Source organism: Acinonyx jubatus, chromosome E4 (genome assembly GCF_027475565.1).
Source record: "Acinonyx jubatus isolate Ajub_Pintada_27869175 chromosome E4, VMU_Ajub_asm_v1.0, whole genome shotgun sequence".
NCBI classification, from domain to species: Eukaryota; Metazoa; Chordata; class Mammalia; order Carnivora; family Felidae; genus Acinonyx; species Acinonyx jubatus.
The window spans coordinates 46,308,706-46,325,653 of record NC_069395.1 but is presented as its reverse complement, the minus strand read 5'-3'; the positions used below and the strand labels follow the sequence as shown (position 1 = coordinate 46,325,653).

Sequence of the window (16,948 nt, the reverse complement as noted above, 5' to 3'; positions counted from 1 at the left end):
TATTATCGTGATTCTAACTTCTGGTTCAGACATCTTGCTTGTATCTGTGTTGGTTAAATCCCTGGCTGTTGTTTCTTCGTGCTCTTTTGGGGTGAATTCCTTCATTTTGTCAGTTTGAAGGGAGAAAAGGAAGTAATGAGGTAGAAAATTGAAATTAAAAAAAATTAAAATTAAAAAAAATTAAAATTAAAAATTAATAACACACACACACACAAAAATTGGATAGATGATGCTAGATCCTAGGTGTGTTTTGGTCTGGGTGTTGAAAGTGGTTTGACAGATTAGAGAAAAAATGGGGGGAGAGGAAAAAAAAGAAAGAAAAAGAGAAAAAATCATTTGAGAATTTGAAGAAATGAATACACTGAAGTAGACTAAAATGAGATGATGGGGGTAAAATAGAATTTGAAAAAATATACACAAAAGTAAAGAATATAGTAGAAATAAAGAAAAATATTTGTAATAAAAATTAAAAATAAATATAAATTTGTCTTTTTCTGTATTCAAGAAAAAAGAAAAGAAATGACAAAAGAAAAAAGATAAAAGGAAAAATAAGGAAAAAAGAAAAAGAAAGGACATCGTTTGAAAATTTGAAAAAGTGAATAAACTGTAGTAGACTATGATAAAATGATGGAAGTAAAATAGAATTTGAAAAAATTCACATAAAATCAAAAAATATAGTAATAAATATTAAATAAAAATATTTTTAATAGAAATTGAAAGTAAAAATGAAAATTTTCTCTTTCTGCATTCAAGAAAAAGAAAAGAAACAAAAAAGAAAAAAGAAAAAGAAAAAAAGGAAATTGTTTGAAAATTTGAAAAGGTGAATACACTGTAGTAGTCTAAAATAAAATGATGGAAGTAAAATAGAATTAGAAAACATTTACACAAAAGTAAAAAATATAGAAATAAAAATTAAAGAAAAATATTTTTAATAAAAATTGAAAATAAAAATGAATTTTTTCTTTTCTGTATTCAAGAAAAAGAAAAGAATGTAAAAGACTAAAAGAAAAAAAAGAAAATAAGAAAGAAAGAAAATTGGATAGATGAACCTACTAACAGATTGAAGTAGGACTGAAATTGCTTCGTTTTCCCCTAGAAGTCAGTCTTTGTAGCTCTTTAGTCCATAAACCAAGCCGGTGGTGAGACTTGTGTTCTTGAAGAGCGAAGTTGCCTAGTTGGGCGGGGCTCAGTGTAACAGCTCCGCTGTCCACTAGATGGCGCTGCTGGCCTACTGGGGTGGATTGTTGCAGGGCTCATAGGTGCTAATGCGCATGTGCAGGAACAGTGAAAATGGCGCCTCCCAGTTACCCAGTCTGTTCTCCCAGATCAATCGCACAGCCCTCCTCTGTCTTCAGCTCTTGTCCACTCCTGCTTCTTCACTCTCCGTGACCAGGCCCCAGGCAGCACCTCTGTGCCGAGTTGTGTCTCAGACGCGGCTGTTTTCGCCGGCCCCTTACTTCTGACAGACTGCGCCTTTGACCCGTTCTGCCTCTGTGGGAGGGTCTCGCCGAGCAAGGTTGAATGTCTGCAGCACCCAGGAACGCTTGCTGGACCCTGCTGCTGCCGGTGCCCCGAGACTGCGGCCACGTGCCCCCCCCCCCCAAAAGTTTGCGAGACAGTGAGCAGCAGCGTTTCAGGGATTCTGGAAAATCACAACACACATCTGGCACCGGGCTTCACCCTTAAGGACCCTGCCCCAGCACCAGCAAATGTGGCTGCCTTCCGGGGTCTGCTGGGACCAGGGGGCTTCAACAGTCTCTACCAAATGTCCTGCCAGCAGTGGAACTGCTTTTCCCCGTGTGGCCTGAGAACCTCCCGGATCCCACTCTGTTCCTGGGGATTCACCCTTCCCACCAGAGCATCGCCAGGTAAGGAGCTGCGGAGTTGCAGCCTTTGAGCTCCCCTTGTTTACAGTCTTAATGGGATTTAAACTGTCTCCTTTCTCCTTTCTCCCTTTTTAGTTTAGTCCCTGCGGCTGTTTCCAATTTTCCACTTTCTCACCAGCTGCTTTTGGGGAGGGGTGCTTTTCCCGTATTCTTTCCCCCTCCCCAGTCTTTGTGCTCTCTCCGCCCACAAAATTGGTTCCCTATCCTCTGGGGTTTCTCACTCCCCAAATTCACCTCTCCACACCGCATATCTGCTGAATTCTGTGGTTCAGGTTGTGCAGATTGTTGTGTTAATCCTCCAGTTTGCTAGGTGTGTAGGATGGTTTAGTGTTTGTCTGGCTATATTTCAAGGATGTGAGACACACAAAAAACTTCCATGCTGTTCCATTATCTTGGCTTCTCCCCCTCTTGTGATATTTTTTCTATTTTTTTGGTATTTTTAATTATTTTTTCAAGTTTTAAATTCTAGTTGGTCAGCATATAGTGTAATATTAGTTGGAAGAGTAGAATCTAGTGATTCATCACTTACATATAACACCTAGTACTTATCAAAAGAAGTGCCCTCCTTAATACTCATCACCCATTTAACCCATTCCCCTCCCTCACTTCCCCTCCAGCAACTCTTAGTTTGTTCTCTATAGTTAAGAATCTGTTTTATGGTTTGCCTCTGTTTCTTTCCCCTCCCACCCAGTGTTCATGTTTTGTTTCTTAAATTTCACATGCATGCAATCATAGGGTATTTGTCTATCTCTGACTGACTTATTTCACTTAGCATAAAATACTATAGCTCCATTTATGTTCCTGCAAATGGCAAGAGTTCATTCTTTTTTTATGGCTGAGTAATAGTCCTATATATATATATATATATATATATATATATATATATATATATACACACACACACCACAACCTCTTTATCTACTCATCAGTTGATGGACATTTGGACTCCTTCCATAATTTGGCTATTGTTGATAATGCTATAAACATCAGGGTACATGTATCCCTTTGAATCAATATTTTTGTATCCTTTGGGTAAATATCTAGTAATGCAATTGCTGGAATAAGGGTAGCTCTATTTTTAACTTTTTGAGGAATCTGCATACTGTTTTCCAGAGTGGCAGCACCAATTTGTATGCCCAACCACAGTGTAAGAGGGTTCCTCTTTCTCCATATCCTCACCAACATCTGTTATTTCCTGTGTTGTTAATTTTAGCCATTCTGACAGGTATGAGGTGATATTTCACTGTAGTTTTGATTTGTGTTTCCCTGACAATGACTGATGTTGAGCATATTTTCATGTATCTGTTAGCCATCTGGATGTCTTCTTTGGAAAAATGTGCATTCATGTCTTTTGCCCATTTCTTAACTGGATTATTTCTATTTTGGGGTGTTGAGTTTGATAAGTATATATATATATTGGATACTAACCCTTTATCTTATATGTCATTTGGAAATATCTTCTCCCATTCTGAAGGTTGCCTCCTACTGCTGTCTAGTAGGCACATGCTAAGCAACCATAATATGAAATACAAGGTTACAAGTGACATAATAGAGGTACATAGAAAGTATGTGAGTTTAGGTGCAGAAGAGGGGTCTTTTGGGTCTTTTGTTTAAAGGATCGGGGAAGACTGGATGGATGATTTGGCATCAAACAGAGCTTGGCAGCTGGGTTAGAGTAGAGTACGTGGAGTTGGAAAGGACAGCATGCCAATAAGTGAAAATAGAAGAAACACTGATCGTGGGAAGGACCAGGTTTAAGAAAAATCTGTTGCAGTGGGCACTTTAAAAAATATAGTAAACATGAATTACAAAAAAAAACCCCACTCAAAATACAAGCTTCATTTTTTTTTTTTTTTTTTGGTTTTGTTATTGAATTGTAAAGACATAAATGGTTGTAGGTCTACAAGCAATGAAAGGTGATAAGGGTTGGTCCTGAGAAGGCTTAGAGTCTTTTGCAAGGGTTTCAGGAGAGACTGTTATAGGTTGTTTAGACAAAGAAGACTAACTTCCTAGACAGAGAGGAAGAGATGTTTCTGTTGGCATAGAAAACACATCAGATTTGGAATTCAGAGATTCCAGCTTCATCAAAATCTGCTCATTTGACTCGCTCTCAAATTTGGGGGTCACAGTTCCTTTTTAATCACTGCTTTAACACAAGAGAAAGTGTGAGAGTAGGAATTAAATTTGTATTGTAATCCAGCTACTGCCAGAATTGGACCTTTGGTCTGGTTTTTAGAAAACTTGGCTCTGCAGTTCTAAGAGATAAGGGTTTCTTTCAGATCATCATTCAACTTTATATACTTTTTGCAGAACTTTAGTTGAGAATTTAAAGCCCTAAACTCATTATTTTCTTTCTCCATGTTTTCCAGTGCACTTACAAGTAACCAACCCATCAACTACTAGTCTCCGTTTTCACTAAACCATTTATAGGAGTAAATATTTGATTGTTCAGGGCCATGTCTTCCATAGTCCCTTGGTTAGAAGTGTCTATTGGCGATAAGTTACACACAATTTTGGCACCATATCCCATTAACAACCAGTCCACTTTACCACTTGATATGGGTTATTAATACCATTAAGTCTGATGATATCACAGAATTAAAGTTAATGCATATCCAATTCAGAGAATCCATTTAAAGTCTGTTTCAGTCTGGCTATGTCTGACACACAGAGGTGTGTGCATATGTGACTATAAACTTTAACAGCTTATATAGCTGTAAGGAAACAAACTAAGTTTTCAAAAAGGTTAAGAAAAGGGATGTGAAAATTTTATTTAGGCTGGTTTTACTGTAACATTGTTTTTTGCTTTATAAAATAATTTTATAAAAGAGTCCGTCAAGATATTATATAGAAAATACACCAAGGTAATATATATATACATTTCATAAAAATAGAATACATCTTGAGAATTGCTTCCAGAGTCTGTTACCACCATGTACAGTGTATTGACGTTCAACATTTATGCTAATTTGAACATACAAGATTTTCAAGAAAAACAGAGGAAACTGTCCCATTGGTATTTGTAAAAATTGTTTCCAATTGACAGGAAAATAAAATACTGGAATGTAAAAGTTATAGAGCTAACTGAAAGGAAGGTTATATCAAAAGGCTAGGGCAAAGATCCATGCCATCAACAATCATCTGAGGACCAAATAATATTTTTTCTATTATCATAAGTGGTCCATCTCATTTCACAAAACCACTGAAAATAATATCCTTCTTTTGGATGTTCAATCTACGTGAACACCATTTGGTATCAAAAAAACATTCTAGAAGCTGTACTATATTTCTCAAATGAGTGGTGTTTCTTTTTCCCTTAAAGTGTAAATAGGTGTATAAATCCCATTATAAAGTATGAATACTTAAAAAAAGCATCTTCATAAGTTACTTAATAAGCTTTGATCAAACACATAGCAGCCAGTTTTATTATTCTAAAATGCTCAAAAATCCATTGGCTTTGAATGAGTTATTTTTGTTTTCATTTTTTTTTTTTTAAGGAAAACTATCTTAGCTCTTATACTACAATAAAACATCACTGATATGTCCTTCTAAGATGTTCAGAATAATCTTTGGAAAGTAACTGTTCCAGTGTAATAAATAAAGAAAATAATAAGGGACTTTTCTAGACTTTACCAAAAGAAATGACCATGGTGGGTTCATGAAAATACCTCAGTGACACCAAGGAAGGCACACAAAACAGAGCATAGCACCATTTTCAAGTTGCCAAGATTGCAACTGTTCAGGAGATGGTAATCTGGAAGGGGACTTGATACCCATGATTAATGCAGTTTAAATATTGGATTAGGCTCTGAAGGACTTCTTAGTATGGATAGGCAGACACAGCTATATATACTATGAATGTGGTCTGATATTCAATGGTCCCATTGGCACTGTAGGATGAGGCTCGAACCCTCATGCGGTAGGTCTCTGGTTCTCGCAAAGGTCGTGTTGTATACACCACTCCTTTCAGGTTTTCGTCCCTTAAGGCAAAAGGAACAGTCTGTTCCACATCTACCATGAGGAAAGTTGTCCTGGGATGCATCACTCCATCCTGCGTGTATGCAACCAGCCGGATTAAATCTTGATTGGCAGCTATTCCAAATGGGAGTGAGACAAGTTTGTATTCCAAGGCATATGGGCTCAAGGCACATTCCAAATCATTGGGTGGACAGTTCTTGAGGCAGAACCTAAGGACGACAAACGCATGAAATGCATATAGTTATCTGGCTTGGAAGCAGGAGAGGGCATGAGGCAGCTGACCAGGATCCATGACAACTTTTAGGCATTAAAGGGAGTAGACAGTCTGACTGCAAGAGCAATAGGCCACCCCACGTTCTCGGTCACTAACTCAAACCAGATGCCAGATGTCTGTGAGAGCATGCTGGTCTAGAGTCAAATATCTATCTCTCAGTTTCATTAAAATCAGAAATTTTTGAACCACTGAAGTAAGTATGAGTACCACAAGAGTGTCTTTAAAATGGAAAGTCAATTTTGGAAATAGAAGCATCTTATGTACATATACTGGAAACAAGTACTTTTTAATGAAAGGAACACAAGCTATTTTTAAATTGTAACATCTATCCCAAGACTGAAAGCTGAAATAGAATATATTAATATTTGGTTTATTTTTTTAAAAATAATGAAAGGTCAACTAAGATTTGTGGTGGGGGGGAAGCGCTTCCTTTTGTATTTGTTTTCCACATTATTTTAGATTACAAATACTACGTTTTCTTTTTCAGAGCCCACACTGGCTGTTTTTGAGGCATCATGACTTATAAGTTGTCTGCCAGAAATCACTGGTAATGGAGAGTAAAATTTTTTTTTTAATTTTTTTTTTTTAACGTTTATTTATTTTTGAGACAGAGAGAGACAGAGCATGAACGGGGGAGGGTCAGAGAGAGGGAGACACAGAATCTGAAACAGGCTCCAGGCTCTGAGCTGTCAACTCAGAGCCCGATGCGGGGCTCGAACTCACGGACCGCAGGATCGTGACCTGAGCCGAAGTCAGCCGCTCAACCGACTGAGCCACCCAGGCGCCCCGAGAGTAAAATTTAAAAACAATGCACAAAGGACTATTTTCTGAAGATACGGATTCTTCAGTCATAGTATTTTTAGATGTTTCCCAAGTCAATATTTTTAATTTTCTCCCTCACTTTCCTATTCCTCACCCCCCCCCCCAAACAATTATGAATAGGTTTTCAGTGGATTGTGGGCAGTCCACACTTGGTCCTGTTACAGTAACTTGGTAGTCACTGTTGAGAGGAAAAACAAAGTGTGAGCTCCAACCAGCATTTGGCTTCAGAACCGCCTTCTTAATGGGTCTTATTCATGACTACCACTACCTCTGTTTTCAAGCACCCCATTGACTTGGTACCTGAACAGAGTATGACATTTCTGTAAAAGGTGGGAGAAAACAGAAGAGTAGTTTTTTTGGAACTCAGAAAAGATACTGTTTCAGACAGCAGGAAATGTAAGCAAGACAATATATGAATGGGCAGACTATTGACTCATCCTTGCTCATCACCATTCTCTCATGGAGTCACAGTGAGTCAACATAATTACAGCCAAGGTACTTCTTGGAATGCTTTAAGTGCTGAGAGCCCTTAAAACCCTGAGGCAACACGAATGGAAACTAGAAAATTTCAAAGTCAGGTTCCATCACCCCATAAAACTCTCACTGCTGAGGCAGAATTCTAGATGTGGCATGGCGGATTACATACTGTGGAGACAGTCCGGGAAAACCTTGGCAGACAAAAGTGATAGTTTAGGCTACAGTGGCTGCTGCAGGATGAGCTCATTTCATACCCATTCACTGTAACTCCATATACCCTTGGGCTTATTGACTTGGTGTGAATTACATATGCCTACAGACAGGGCTTGTTGGTTGAGGAGAGAAAGCTTTTCAAAAGTATTCCTGAGACTGGGGAGTCTGGGTGGATCAGTCAGTTGAGCGTCCGACTCTTGATTTCGGCTCAGGTCATGATCTCACGGTTTGTGAGTTCGAGCCCCGCTTTGGGCTCTGCGCTGACAGTGCAGAGCCTGCTTGAGATTCTCTCTCTCTCCCTCTCTCTCTGTTCCTCTCCGGCTTGTGTTCTCTCTCTCAAAGTAAGTAAACAAACTTAAAAGAAAAGTATTTCTGTGAAGAGGAGGCAAGACGTACCCTGAAACAGGATCCCGTTGGTAGTTGGGTGGACAGGGGGTATCGATGCACTGGTAGCTTCCTCTCATGTTGAAGCACATGCGATTTGGCCCACAGCGCACACTCTGCTCCAGACACTCATCAACATCTAGCAAACATCACAAGGAACACACAGCATCAGTAACTTGGGTCAGAGCTGGCCATCAGAGCAGGGGTTGTGGCTATGTGACCGAAATGGTGAGGGCTAACCTCCTTCTCCCCATGAATGAATTCATCCCTAAGTTTTTTCAACCACATAGTGGGGAATACCTAGGCTTTTTCAACCATAAAGTGGAGAATCCTGATACTGGCTGTGCTATTACCCATACTGCTTTGGGGACATACATATTTTTTGTAACATATGTGAAAGGCCGTTGAAAAATAAAAGCTATAAAAGTAGAAGGGAAGCTATTAAGCTATCATTTGGGAAACAGACTGCATTTGAGTTTTTTAAAGCAACTAATACTTTAAATTCATGAAAAACAAGCTAAAAATTTAAAGGACACTTGTGAACCTTCCTGTGAAGTGAAGAATCTCTTTATAATGTGAGTGATCCTTCCTGGTATTTTGTTTTAGAAGTTCAAAATATCGAGTGGGAGGTAGGGTAGTGGATATTAAAGTAGTCAAGTGATAAATTCAGGGGAGATTGTAGAGGTTAGTCAGATCTTGTGGAGAGAGAGAGAATTTAGAAAAAAAAACCAAAACCAGGATCAAATGAATGACCCAAGAACCATAATCCAAGTTTAATCAAATCTGAACTGTGGAGAATCCATCCTCAGGTGTTATGGGGGTGGGGTGCACTCTCTATGGTAATAGCTCTCCCTAGGGTAATGGGAAAACATGCAAACGAAATGCTGTTTATTTTGTTGCTTTCTATACCAAGTTGGTAAATAAAAACCCTTAAATCACTATAATTAAGAGAGATCAAGGGGTGCCTGGGTGGCTTAGTTGGTTAAGCATCCGACTTTGGCTCAGGTCATGATCTCATGGTTTGTGAGTTTGAGCCCCACGTCAGGCTCCATGCAGGCCACTCAGAGCCTCCAGCCTGCTTCAGATTCTGTGTTTCCCTCTCAGTCTGCTCTCCCCTGCTCATGCTCTGTCTTTCTCTCTCTCTCTCTCAAAACTAAACATTAAAAAATTAAAAAAAAAAAAAATCAAGATGGAGCTAAAGGGAACATTTTTTGAGCTTTCTGAAAATAAATGTTTTTGAGCCATGATTTTTAACTTAGGGTCCATATTCAAGCATCAGGGGATTTATGAATGAAAATCTTTTTGTGTGTGCCTGTGTGAGTGTGTGTATCTGTGTGAGAGAGAAACAGACAGATGGACAGAGTCAGACAGACAGTGAGTGCAACATTGAGATTGATGGATTTTCTGGAAGGAGCGTCCATAGAGTTCTACAAAGTTTTTTAGGGATTTTGAGGTCCTCAAGTTAAGAAACATATTTTAGGGCACTCGTCTCCAGCTGTGGTACCTGCATTCCCCTGGTGGTGGGTGGAAGCTCTTCAGCAGCGGGACAGCAGGCAAATACTTCGGGGAATCAGTTTCCATCCAGAAACACATTTCCCTTATGTTCTCTTTCCTAAAAGCACTCTGCCCAAGAACTTCCTGTGGCCTGGAGTTCTCCTGTCCCCATTCCCATTTTATATCCTTCTTCTGCTTTACAAAAGAAAGGTTTTCACTAATCCTTAGTTTTTTTATGATACCCAAGTGTAAGATGATTCAAAGCACATATTCAGGGTGAGAAAAACTGGTTATTCATATTGATGGTGGCAGGCCTTATTTCACCATTGCTATAAACCAATGGTCTTAGCTCTCTATTTTAAGTCAGATTTCAGAAGTGAGCTGGTTGTCATGGGAACACCTACTTAACACTTTTACTTGAACAGCAAAAATGACCTTAGATTTTTTCTGACAGTCAAGTTGGTTGGTTTAACAATGACTATAGACTTCTAAATTATATAGTGGTCATTCCCCATTAACTGGGTTAAATCAACAGCTCCAAAGTACTGAGGAAAATATATTTAAGGCACATGTACATCAAACAACAAAGCCAGAATTCACACCCTTTATAACAATTTAAATATGATATGAAACTTTAGAGGTCAGTTTTAAAAATTATGAATGACACACGTATAAGGTTTTCAGATTTCTTTTTGCAGCAGGCAAGCAAAAAATTTGAAGACTACTTATTTTAGATAAAGTCTTAAGTCAATTGGCTGTATATAGGCACCTGGAACACGCCTCCTTATTTAGTATTTGAATAAACATAGATCTTGATGTACAGAGGAAACAATTACAATTAATTGGAACCAAATCAGTTCTCTGCAGAGGTAGGACCTAAAGGTTAAAACCACTTCTATCATGGAATTGGTGCCAACACCAATGTGCACGTGAAACTATTATATCATTTCATGGTAGTAAGTGACTTGGTATCTGCATAATGGTATGTATGTGGGACTTGGCTTAAAGTTGTAAGTTCTTTTGTGAACCCTCAAATAACTTGAAATACTGCTATAAAAAAAGAGAAAGGAGAGAAGAAATTCTAAGACATAGTATTTTATTATTATTTTTTTTAAATTTTTTTTTTGAGACAGAGAGAGACAGAGCATGAATGGGGGAGGGTCAGAGAGAGAGGGGACACAGAATCTGAAACAGGCTCCGGGCTCTGAGCAGTCAGCACAGAGCCCGACACGGGGCTCGAACCCACATACCGCGAGATCGTGACCTGAGCCGAAGTCGGAGGCTTAACCGACTGAGCCACCCAGGCACCCCAAGAGATAGTATTTTAACCATGGACAATAAATGTTAAATTTTATTTCTGAATTATTAACTATTTGTATTTCTGTCTCAAAAATGAGCACTTTAGATTTGGTTTCAAGTATATTCTGTTTTATAGGAAATGACAGTATAATTATTTCCTTTAAACTTGCTAATAGTTTTCACAAAGTAAAAAGATGTTGAGCTATAGTGATATGGAGTAAATCACTTACTTGACATTGTAGTTACTTAGATGTGCTGATATTAAACATAATGTGCTTTCTAGGACTAGTTTTCCTACAGGAATAGAAGGCAGAATGAAACAAATTTTTATTACACTGAAATCTTGCCTATTGTCTCTGAACCAATTTCTAATTATGATTTTATCTATCAGAAGGGTGTTACCTCCTTGGCAAAATGAGATTATCTAAGAATGAAGTAAAAGGCCCTTTAGGAAAATGTGAAAGAAATTCAATTAGCCTTATCTTCTTTTTTCTCACAAAAAACATTCACTTCACACTCAACCACCAAATTTAATTTTAGCTCTAATTTTTATGGTGAATTCTTACAGACATATGGAGGCCAGTGGGCTACAGGGGCCCATGGAAATGGCAGCCTGGAGTCCAGAATCTGGTTACATGTCTATATGCATAATAAGAGCAGTTATCTTATCACAGATTTCCAATGGCTGAATGTGAATTTATAAAAATAAACAAAATCTAATATTCAAAGTGTTCACCCTTAGCTCCAGAGTGCACACTTCCCATTGACAAGCTTTCTTTAGTATTTTGGCTTCTGGGCAGGTGGCTTTTCTTTGTCTTTTGTCTACAACCATCTCCTCAGGCTTAAACACCCTGCAGGCATTCACTCTGCTTGCTCTGTTCATTTATTCTACTGCCTGGTCTTAAAAAGAGAAGCCAGAAAAGATGGAGAAATCGTGCTGTCTTCTGTTAGCTGACAATGTGATGATGTCTGGTTTTTATTAAATATTACACGAAAATTACTATGATAGAAATTAAAGGATAGGGATTTTATAACATAAATATTCTACAAGAAAAGAATACAAGATGAACTGAAAAACTTTAATATTAATAGCTTTAGGACATATGAATGCATTTAACCAAGTGCTTCTGGATACATCAAACAATAATTTAAGATAAACATACTTGAAACATTTGTCTTATAGAAAGAATAATTTAGATTCTTGATAATATTGCGGATTCCTTTTTAAAAACAGATAAATTAGGGGCGCCTGGGTGGCTCATTCAGTAAGCATCTGACTTTAGCTCAGGTCATGATCTCGCGGGGTCATGAGTTCAAGCCCCGCATCGGGCTCTCTGCTGACAGCTCAGGGCCTGGAGCCTGCTTCAGATTCTGAGTCTCCCTCTCTCTCTGCTCCTCCCTCACTCACACTCTGTCTCTCTCTCAAAAGTAAATAAACATTAAAAAAATTAAAAAAAAACTTGGATAAATTAGAACACTAATTTCAAATGCAATGCCAATAAAGTGTTTCTAAACGTTTAAAATTAGATTAGTGGGGCTTAAAATTAGCAGAAAGATCTTTTAGTTTCTCCTCTCTGCTTCTTGGGCAAATCATAATCAGTCATGTTTTTTGTTTTTCATTTTGTAGTCTGGTGACTTCCACTTTTGACTAGCGTCTCTGTCCTTGTGTAATGTCAGATTCACTTTAATTTCCTTTTTATCACTCACAGTTTTATCACTAATGTATAAAGCTTCAAGAATGCACATGTGACTACCAACCTTTTTTCTCTCATAAATGCCTGAAACACTTTCTAAAGCTATAACAAGACTCTAAGTTATTCTTCAGATTAAAGACTGCTTTAAAAGATGTAATTGTTTTCTCTCAAGTCTTTTTTAAAACCACAAAAATATGTAACCCATTTAAATCACAAACATTTCAAGTGACACCTGTTTCTGATTTGTTCCCATTATTTTCCACTCTCTGAAGCACAACTGAAAGTTGAAAAATGTTTTGAACTGAATGAGTGGTGAGGGCATTTAAAGAACAAACTGCCATAATTTAGAAAAAAAGAAAAATTCTCTCAAGAGAATATGATACAATATAACACTTAAAAATCTGGCTAACAGGTTTTGTAATTTGGTTGGCTATTCCAAATGCTTTTGTATCTACTCTGCTTCCTTCCTCGGTGCCTGGCACACTCACAGGAAGTGCAGTGTTAATGTTGGGCATTGCCACTTCTTCAGAGGGTTCTTGGGGTGACAACCTGGGGAGGGTTATAAAACACGGACAGTTGTAAATGCTCTCACCTTACCCTGATGCTACAGTACAATGACCCTGGTATTCAAAGCATCATAGGAGAGACAAAGGCCCATTCTAGACATTATGAGATCTGTGATCAAGTCCTACCCTTGTTCTTGATTATTCTAGGATATTAATGCTCATGTAATCACTCTGAGAATTTATTATCTGAGGAATGGGTACAAATTATTGCCCTTGACATATCTGTACTGTTGGTTAAAATGAGTTAATACTTTGGAAAAACATGGCTATAATGTAATATATTATTCTCGTACTTGAAACCTCAGTAGAAAGTTCTGCATAGGGTTTTAAATAAATGTTTGTGACAGCTGGCTGGGAGCGAAGGTTATTATGGTGTTCACTTTCCTTTTCCAGTCTACATGATCCAGTGGGGGATATCAGGGAGGGAATGGGTGAATGGGTGAGGGAGGGGTTAGAGCTCATGGAACTGAGGTGGCCCCATCATACATCCAGCTCTTGTTTCCTGGAACACACTTTCCGTGACTTGAAATCCTAGCAAGTCTTGTGAATCTCACACAGAGGGAAAATGTAATCTAAATTTGACTGGTACTGATAAGCACTCCTTTGGAGATTTTATTTGTTGTACTTTAGCAAAGGATACAGTTTGTATGTAACAGAAATTAATATAATTCAGAGGCTTGTTAAGACCTATATACTACTTCTGATTTTGTCCACAAAATTGAGGGGGTTTCTTGACGTAGGTTCTTATTTCTTTTTGATCTAAGTTTGCATTGCAACATAATATATCTCATTAAAGCAAAATGCTTTACATATTTTTGTGTAAAGAGGGTAATATTGAGATTGATAGTTTTTTTTTCCTTTCTACCATCACTACACATTGTCCCAAACTCCGTTATAGTACCTATAACCCTGTATATTATGTTTTTATTAACATGTCTGTTTCCATTGGACTAAGATATTAAAGGGAAGAGATTATTTTATTCATTTGCAGATGCACCTTTTGCATTCTGCACTGCCAGTTCATGATTGTGCCACATCATTTGTAGACTCAAAGAATAGATTGCTTAGTTGACCACCCACTGTTTGCCAAGACAAAAAATAAAATAGTGCCTAATACTGGAGTAAAATTTACCAAGGTCTGTTCCTATTTCCTCTTCCATCTTGGCTGAACTTTGAAAAGACATTTGAAGAGGTTTATTTCCACTTATTTTTAAAAATATATAACATGAACTGGTTTAGGCATTCTTGCTCCTTCTATAAGACTGAACCAGTACTGATTCTCAACAATTTTCCTTTGCCTACTTGCTCTCTTACTGGTTCTCCTACTTGCAAAGGCAATGTTTAAAAATAAATATGACCAAGGGGAATGAGAAGGAAGAGGAAGCAACTAGGAGAATATTTAAAAAAAAAAAGAAAGAAAACATTATTTTCTCACACTCTCCTACACCGGCTCTAAGTCAAGTCGCAGCAATGAACAGCCCAACTTTTTCTTACCTTGACAGGTCTTTCCATTGAGCGTAAGCTGATAGCCAGGTGGACAGATACACTGATAGCTTCCAAAGGTATTTTTACATTCGTGCTGGCAAGTGTCTCGGTTTTCACATTCATCAATATCTACGCAGAAAGAAAGCAGGGTGTACAACCATGCAAAACAAAGGCAGAAACTTGACAGAACCAATTATACACAAGTTGTGGATATACAATAGAAAAACTTCTATTTTTTACAACTCATGGGATTTAACATGCTCAGAGCTGTTTTATATCAGGATCTGTTTTTAATGGAGTCCAATATCAATTGTACTATTTCATAAAATATGAACATCTCTTCTGTGTGTAAGTATATATGAGCTGAAGCCCCAAACTGGCCAATTTCTATATTTCTATATTAGGAATGGCAGATGAAACAGATTTGTACAAGATCCTAAACCACCAAAGTACTAAAGTCTTGACTTTATACTAGGTCTTTATACCCTTCATACTCTTTATAAAGTACATAAAGTATATCCTTTATACCCTTTATACTAGGGTTTACTTAAAAGACGAATTTTCTATTGGTGTTAACTAGAACAAGGAATGTTTGTTTTTATTTAAACTTTAGTCTCCTGTCTCTCCCCGCACCTGCCCCCAACATCCATGCGTCACTTTCCCGTATAGAGATAGCAAGTGGAAGTGTTTTTAATTTTGTGATAAGCATATTCATCACACTTCATGCAATTATAAAGTACTAATGGCAACTACATATCTATAGTTGCTATGACACCTTGAGCCCACTTTACTCCTCAAAACTTCAGTCAATTCTTTTGTCAAAAGTAATCACTGATGCAGATTTGTTGGAAGGTTCATATACCACAATAAAGGGAAAGCATTTTATATTAAACAACTATTTATCTGCTATTATTAAACAAAGCCAAGAAAGCAGCAATAAAAAGGAGAGTGAGAATGGGTGATAAAAATTAATTGCTATTTGCTTTCAGGATAGGAGATGTGATTTGGGAGGCCTCAGATTCCTTATCGCAACTGTGTTTTGCTTAATGTTAGAATTTGTTCATAGTTGCACCAACCAGTGGAAGAATGAAGAGAGAACATGATGTGAAATGGCAGCAGGAGTGCTGTCGGGTGGAAGTAAAGAGGAGATGAAAACTGGGAGGTGACACAGAGCAAAGGGATGTGTTCATTGTACATGTTTCACATATGCTCACAATGTAACTGCAATGATTCAAAATCTGTTAACGATAAACACTCATCAAATAGTTGTTAATGGTTTTGCCCCATTTTAGTTAACCAAAGCATTTATTCCACAACTTGTGTGAGTTATTTTTACTTTTTCCCTTTATAATCTGCTTCAACCTAAAATAATCACAGAAATGTAAACGATGAGGAAATCCAAGAAGTCAATATCGCTCTTGCCAGAGTATGAATTTTAAAGTGGCCCCAAGTGTAATTTCTGCATTCAGAGGCAGCGCAGTGTTCATTTCTCCTGTTAAGCTTTGGAATCATTCCCTCAAAAAGCTAACTTTTAGCCCAAGTCAAACAAGACTGCATAGTGTTAATTTGAATCTTCTGTAAGATAGACATATCCCAGATGGTTAATTAAAGGCATTTGGTGTTAATTGCAACTTGCTCGTAACATAATTCCAAAGCTGTCTGCAATCTTAGCGTAAATTTCTTTATTAGTATGAACACTATAAAATACTCATCCTATTTTAAGAAATAGTTCTAAATGTCTATTAACTGCCCCAAAACAAAACTTAAACATCCAGTAATTGATGAGTTTTGGAAGTTTACTTCAAATTCTCCATGAATGGTTCTCTGAAATAGTAGCTGCCTCAAACAGCCAATGGTTTGGGGAAGATAATTCTTATAAATATAATATTAGTGTAATATAAACACAAAGACACAGAAAACATTTATGAGGGGCGCCTGGGTGGCTCAGTCGGTTAAGCGTCTGACTTCAGCTCAGGTCATGATCTCACAGTCCGTGAGTTGAGCCCCGTGTCGGGCTCTGTGCTGCCAGCTCAGAGCCTGGAGCCTGCTTTGGATTCTGTGTCTCCTTCTCTCTCTGCACCTCCCCTGCTCATGCTCTGTCTCTGTCTCAAAAATAAATAAAAACATTTAAAAAAAGGAAAAAAAAGAAAGAAAACATTTATGAGACTCTACTATGAAACTGCAGGGCTTAGATAATGATGAAAAAAATGGAGGATGTAATCAGAGATGCTTTCTTAAAATGACTGGGACCTTCAGATGACTTAAAAGAAATCAACTAGATGGAGTATGGTGTGGGGAGTGTAGTTTAATTCATGTGGCACGCCATAAACAAGGGTGTTGGACAGGAAGGTAAAGGTAGAAGAGAAGAAGAGCTTC

The 16,948-nt window shown here is 37.8% G+C and overlaps 1 protein-coding gene across 24 annotated transcripts in view; it reads right to left on the bottom strand.

The window, feature by feature from the left end:
* Positions 1-4,632: 4,632 nt before the first annotated feature.
* The window catches only part of HMCN1 (hemicentin 1), a 703,321-nt gene continuing 691,005 nt past the window's right edge, over positions 4,633-16,948 (bottom strand). For all 24 annotated transcript variants that reach the window (XM_053209695.1, XM_053209701.1, XM_053209691.1 and 21 more), the window contains 3 exons: positions 14,582-14,701; positions 8,047-8,173; positions 4,633-6,073 (listed from right to left, as the gene is read on the bottom strand). In XM_053209695.1, the coding sequence (XP_053065670.1) occupies positions 5,707-6,073; positions 8,047-8,173; positions 14,582-14,701 (614 nt within the window). In that variant the 3' untranslated portion in view covers positions 4,633-5,706. The remainder of the gene's footprint in view (positions 6,074-8,046; positions 8,174-14,581; positions 14,702-16,948) is intronic.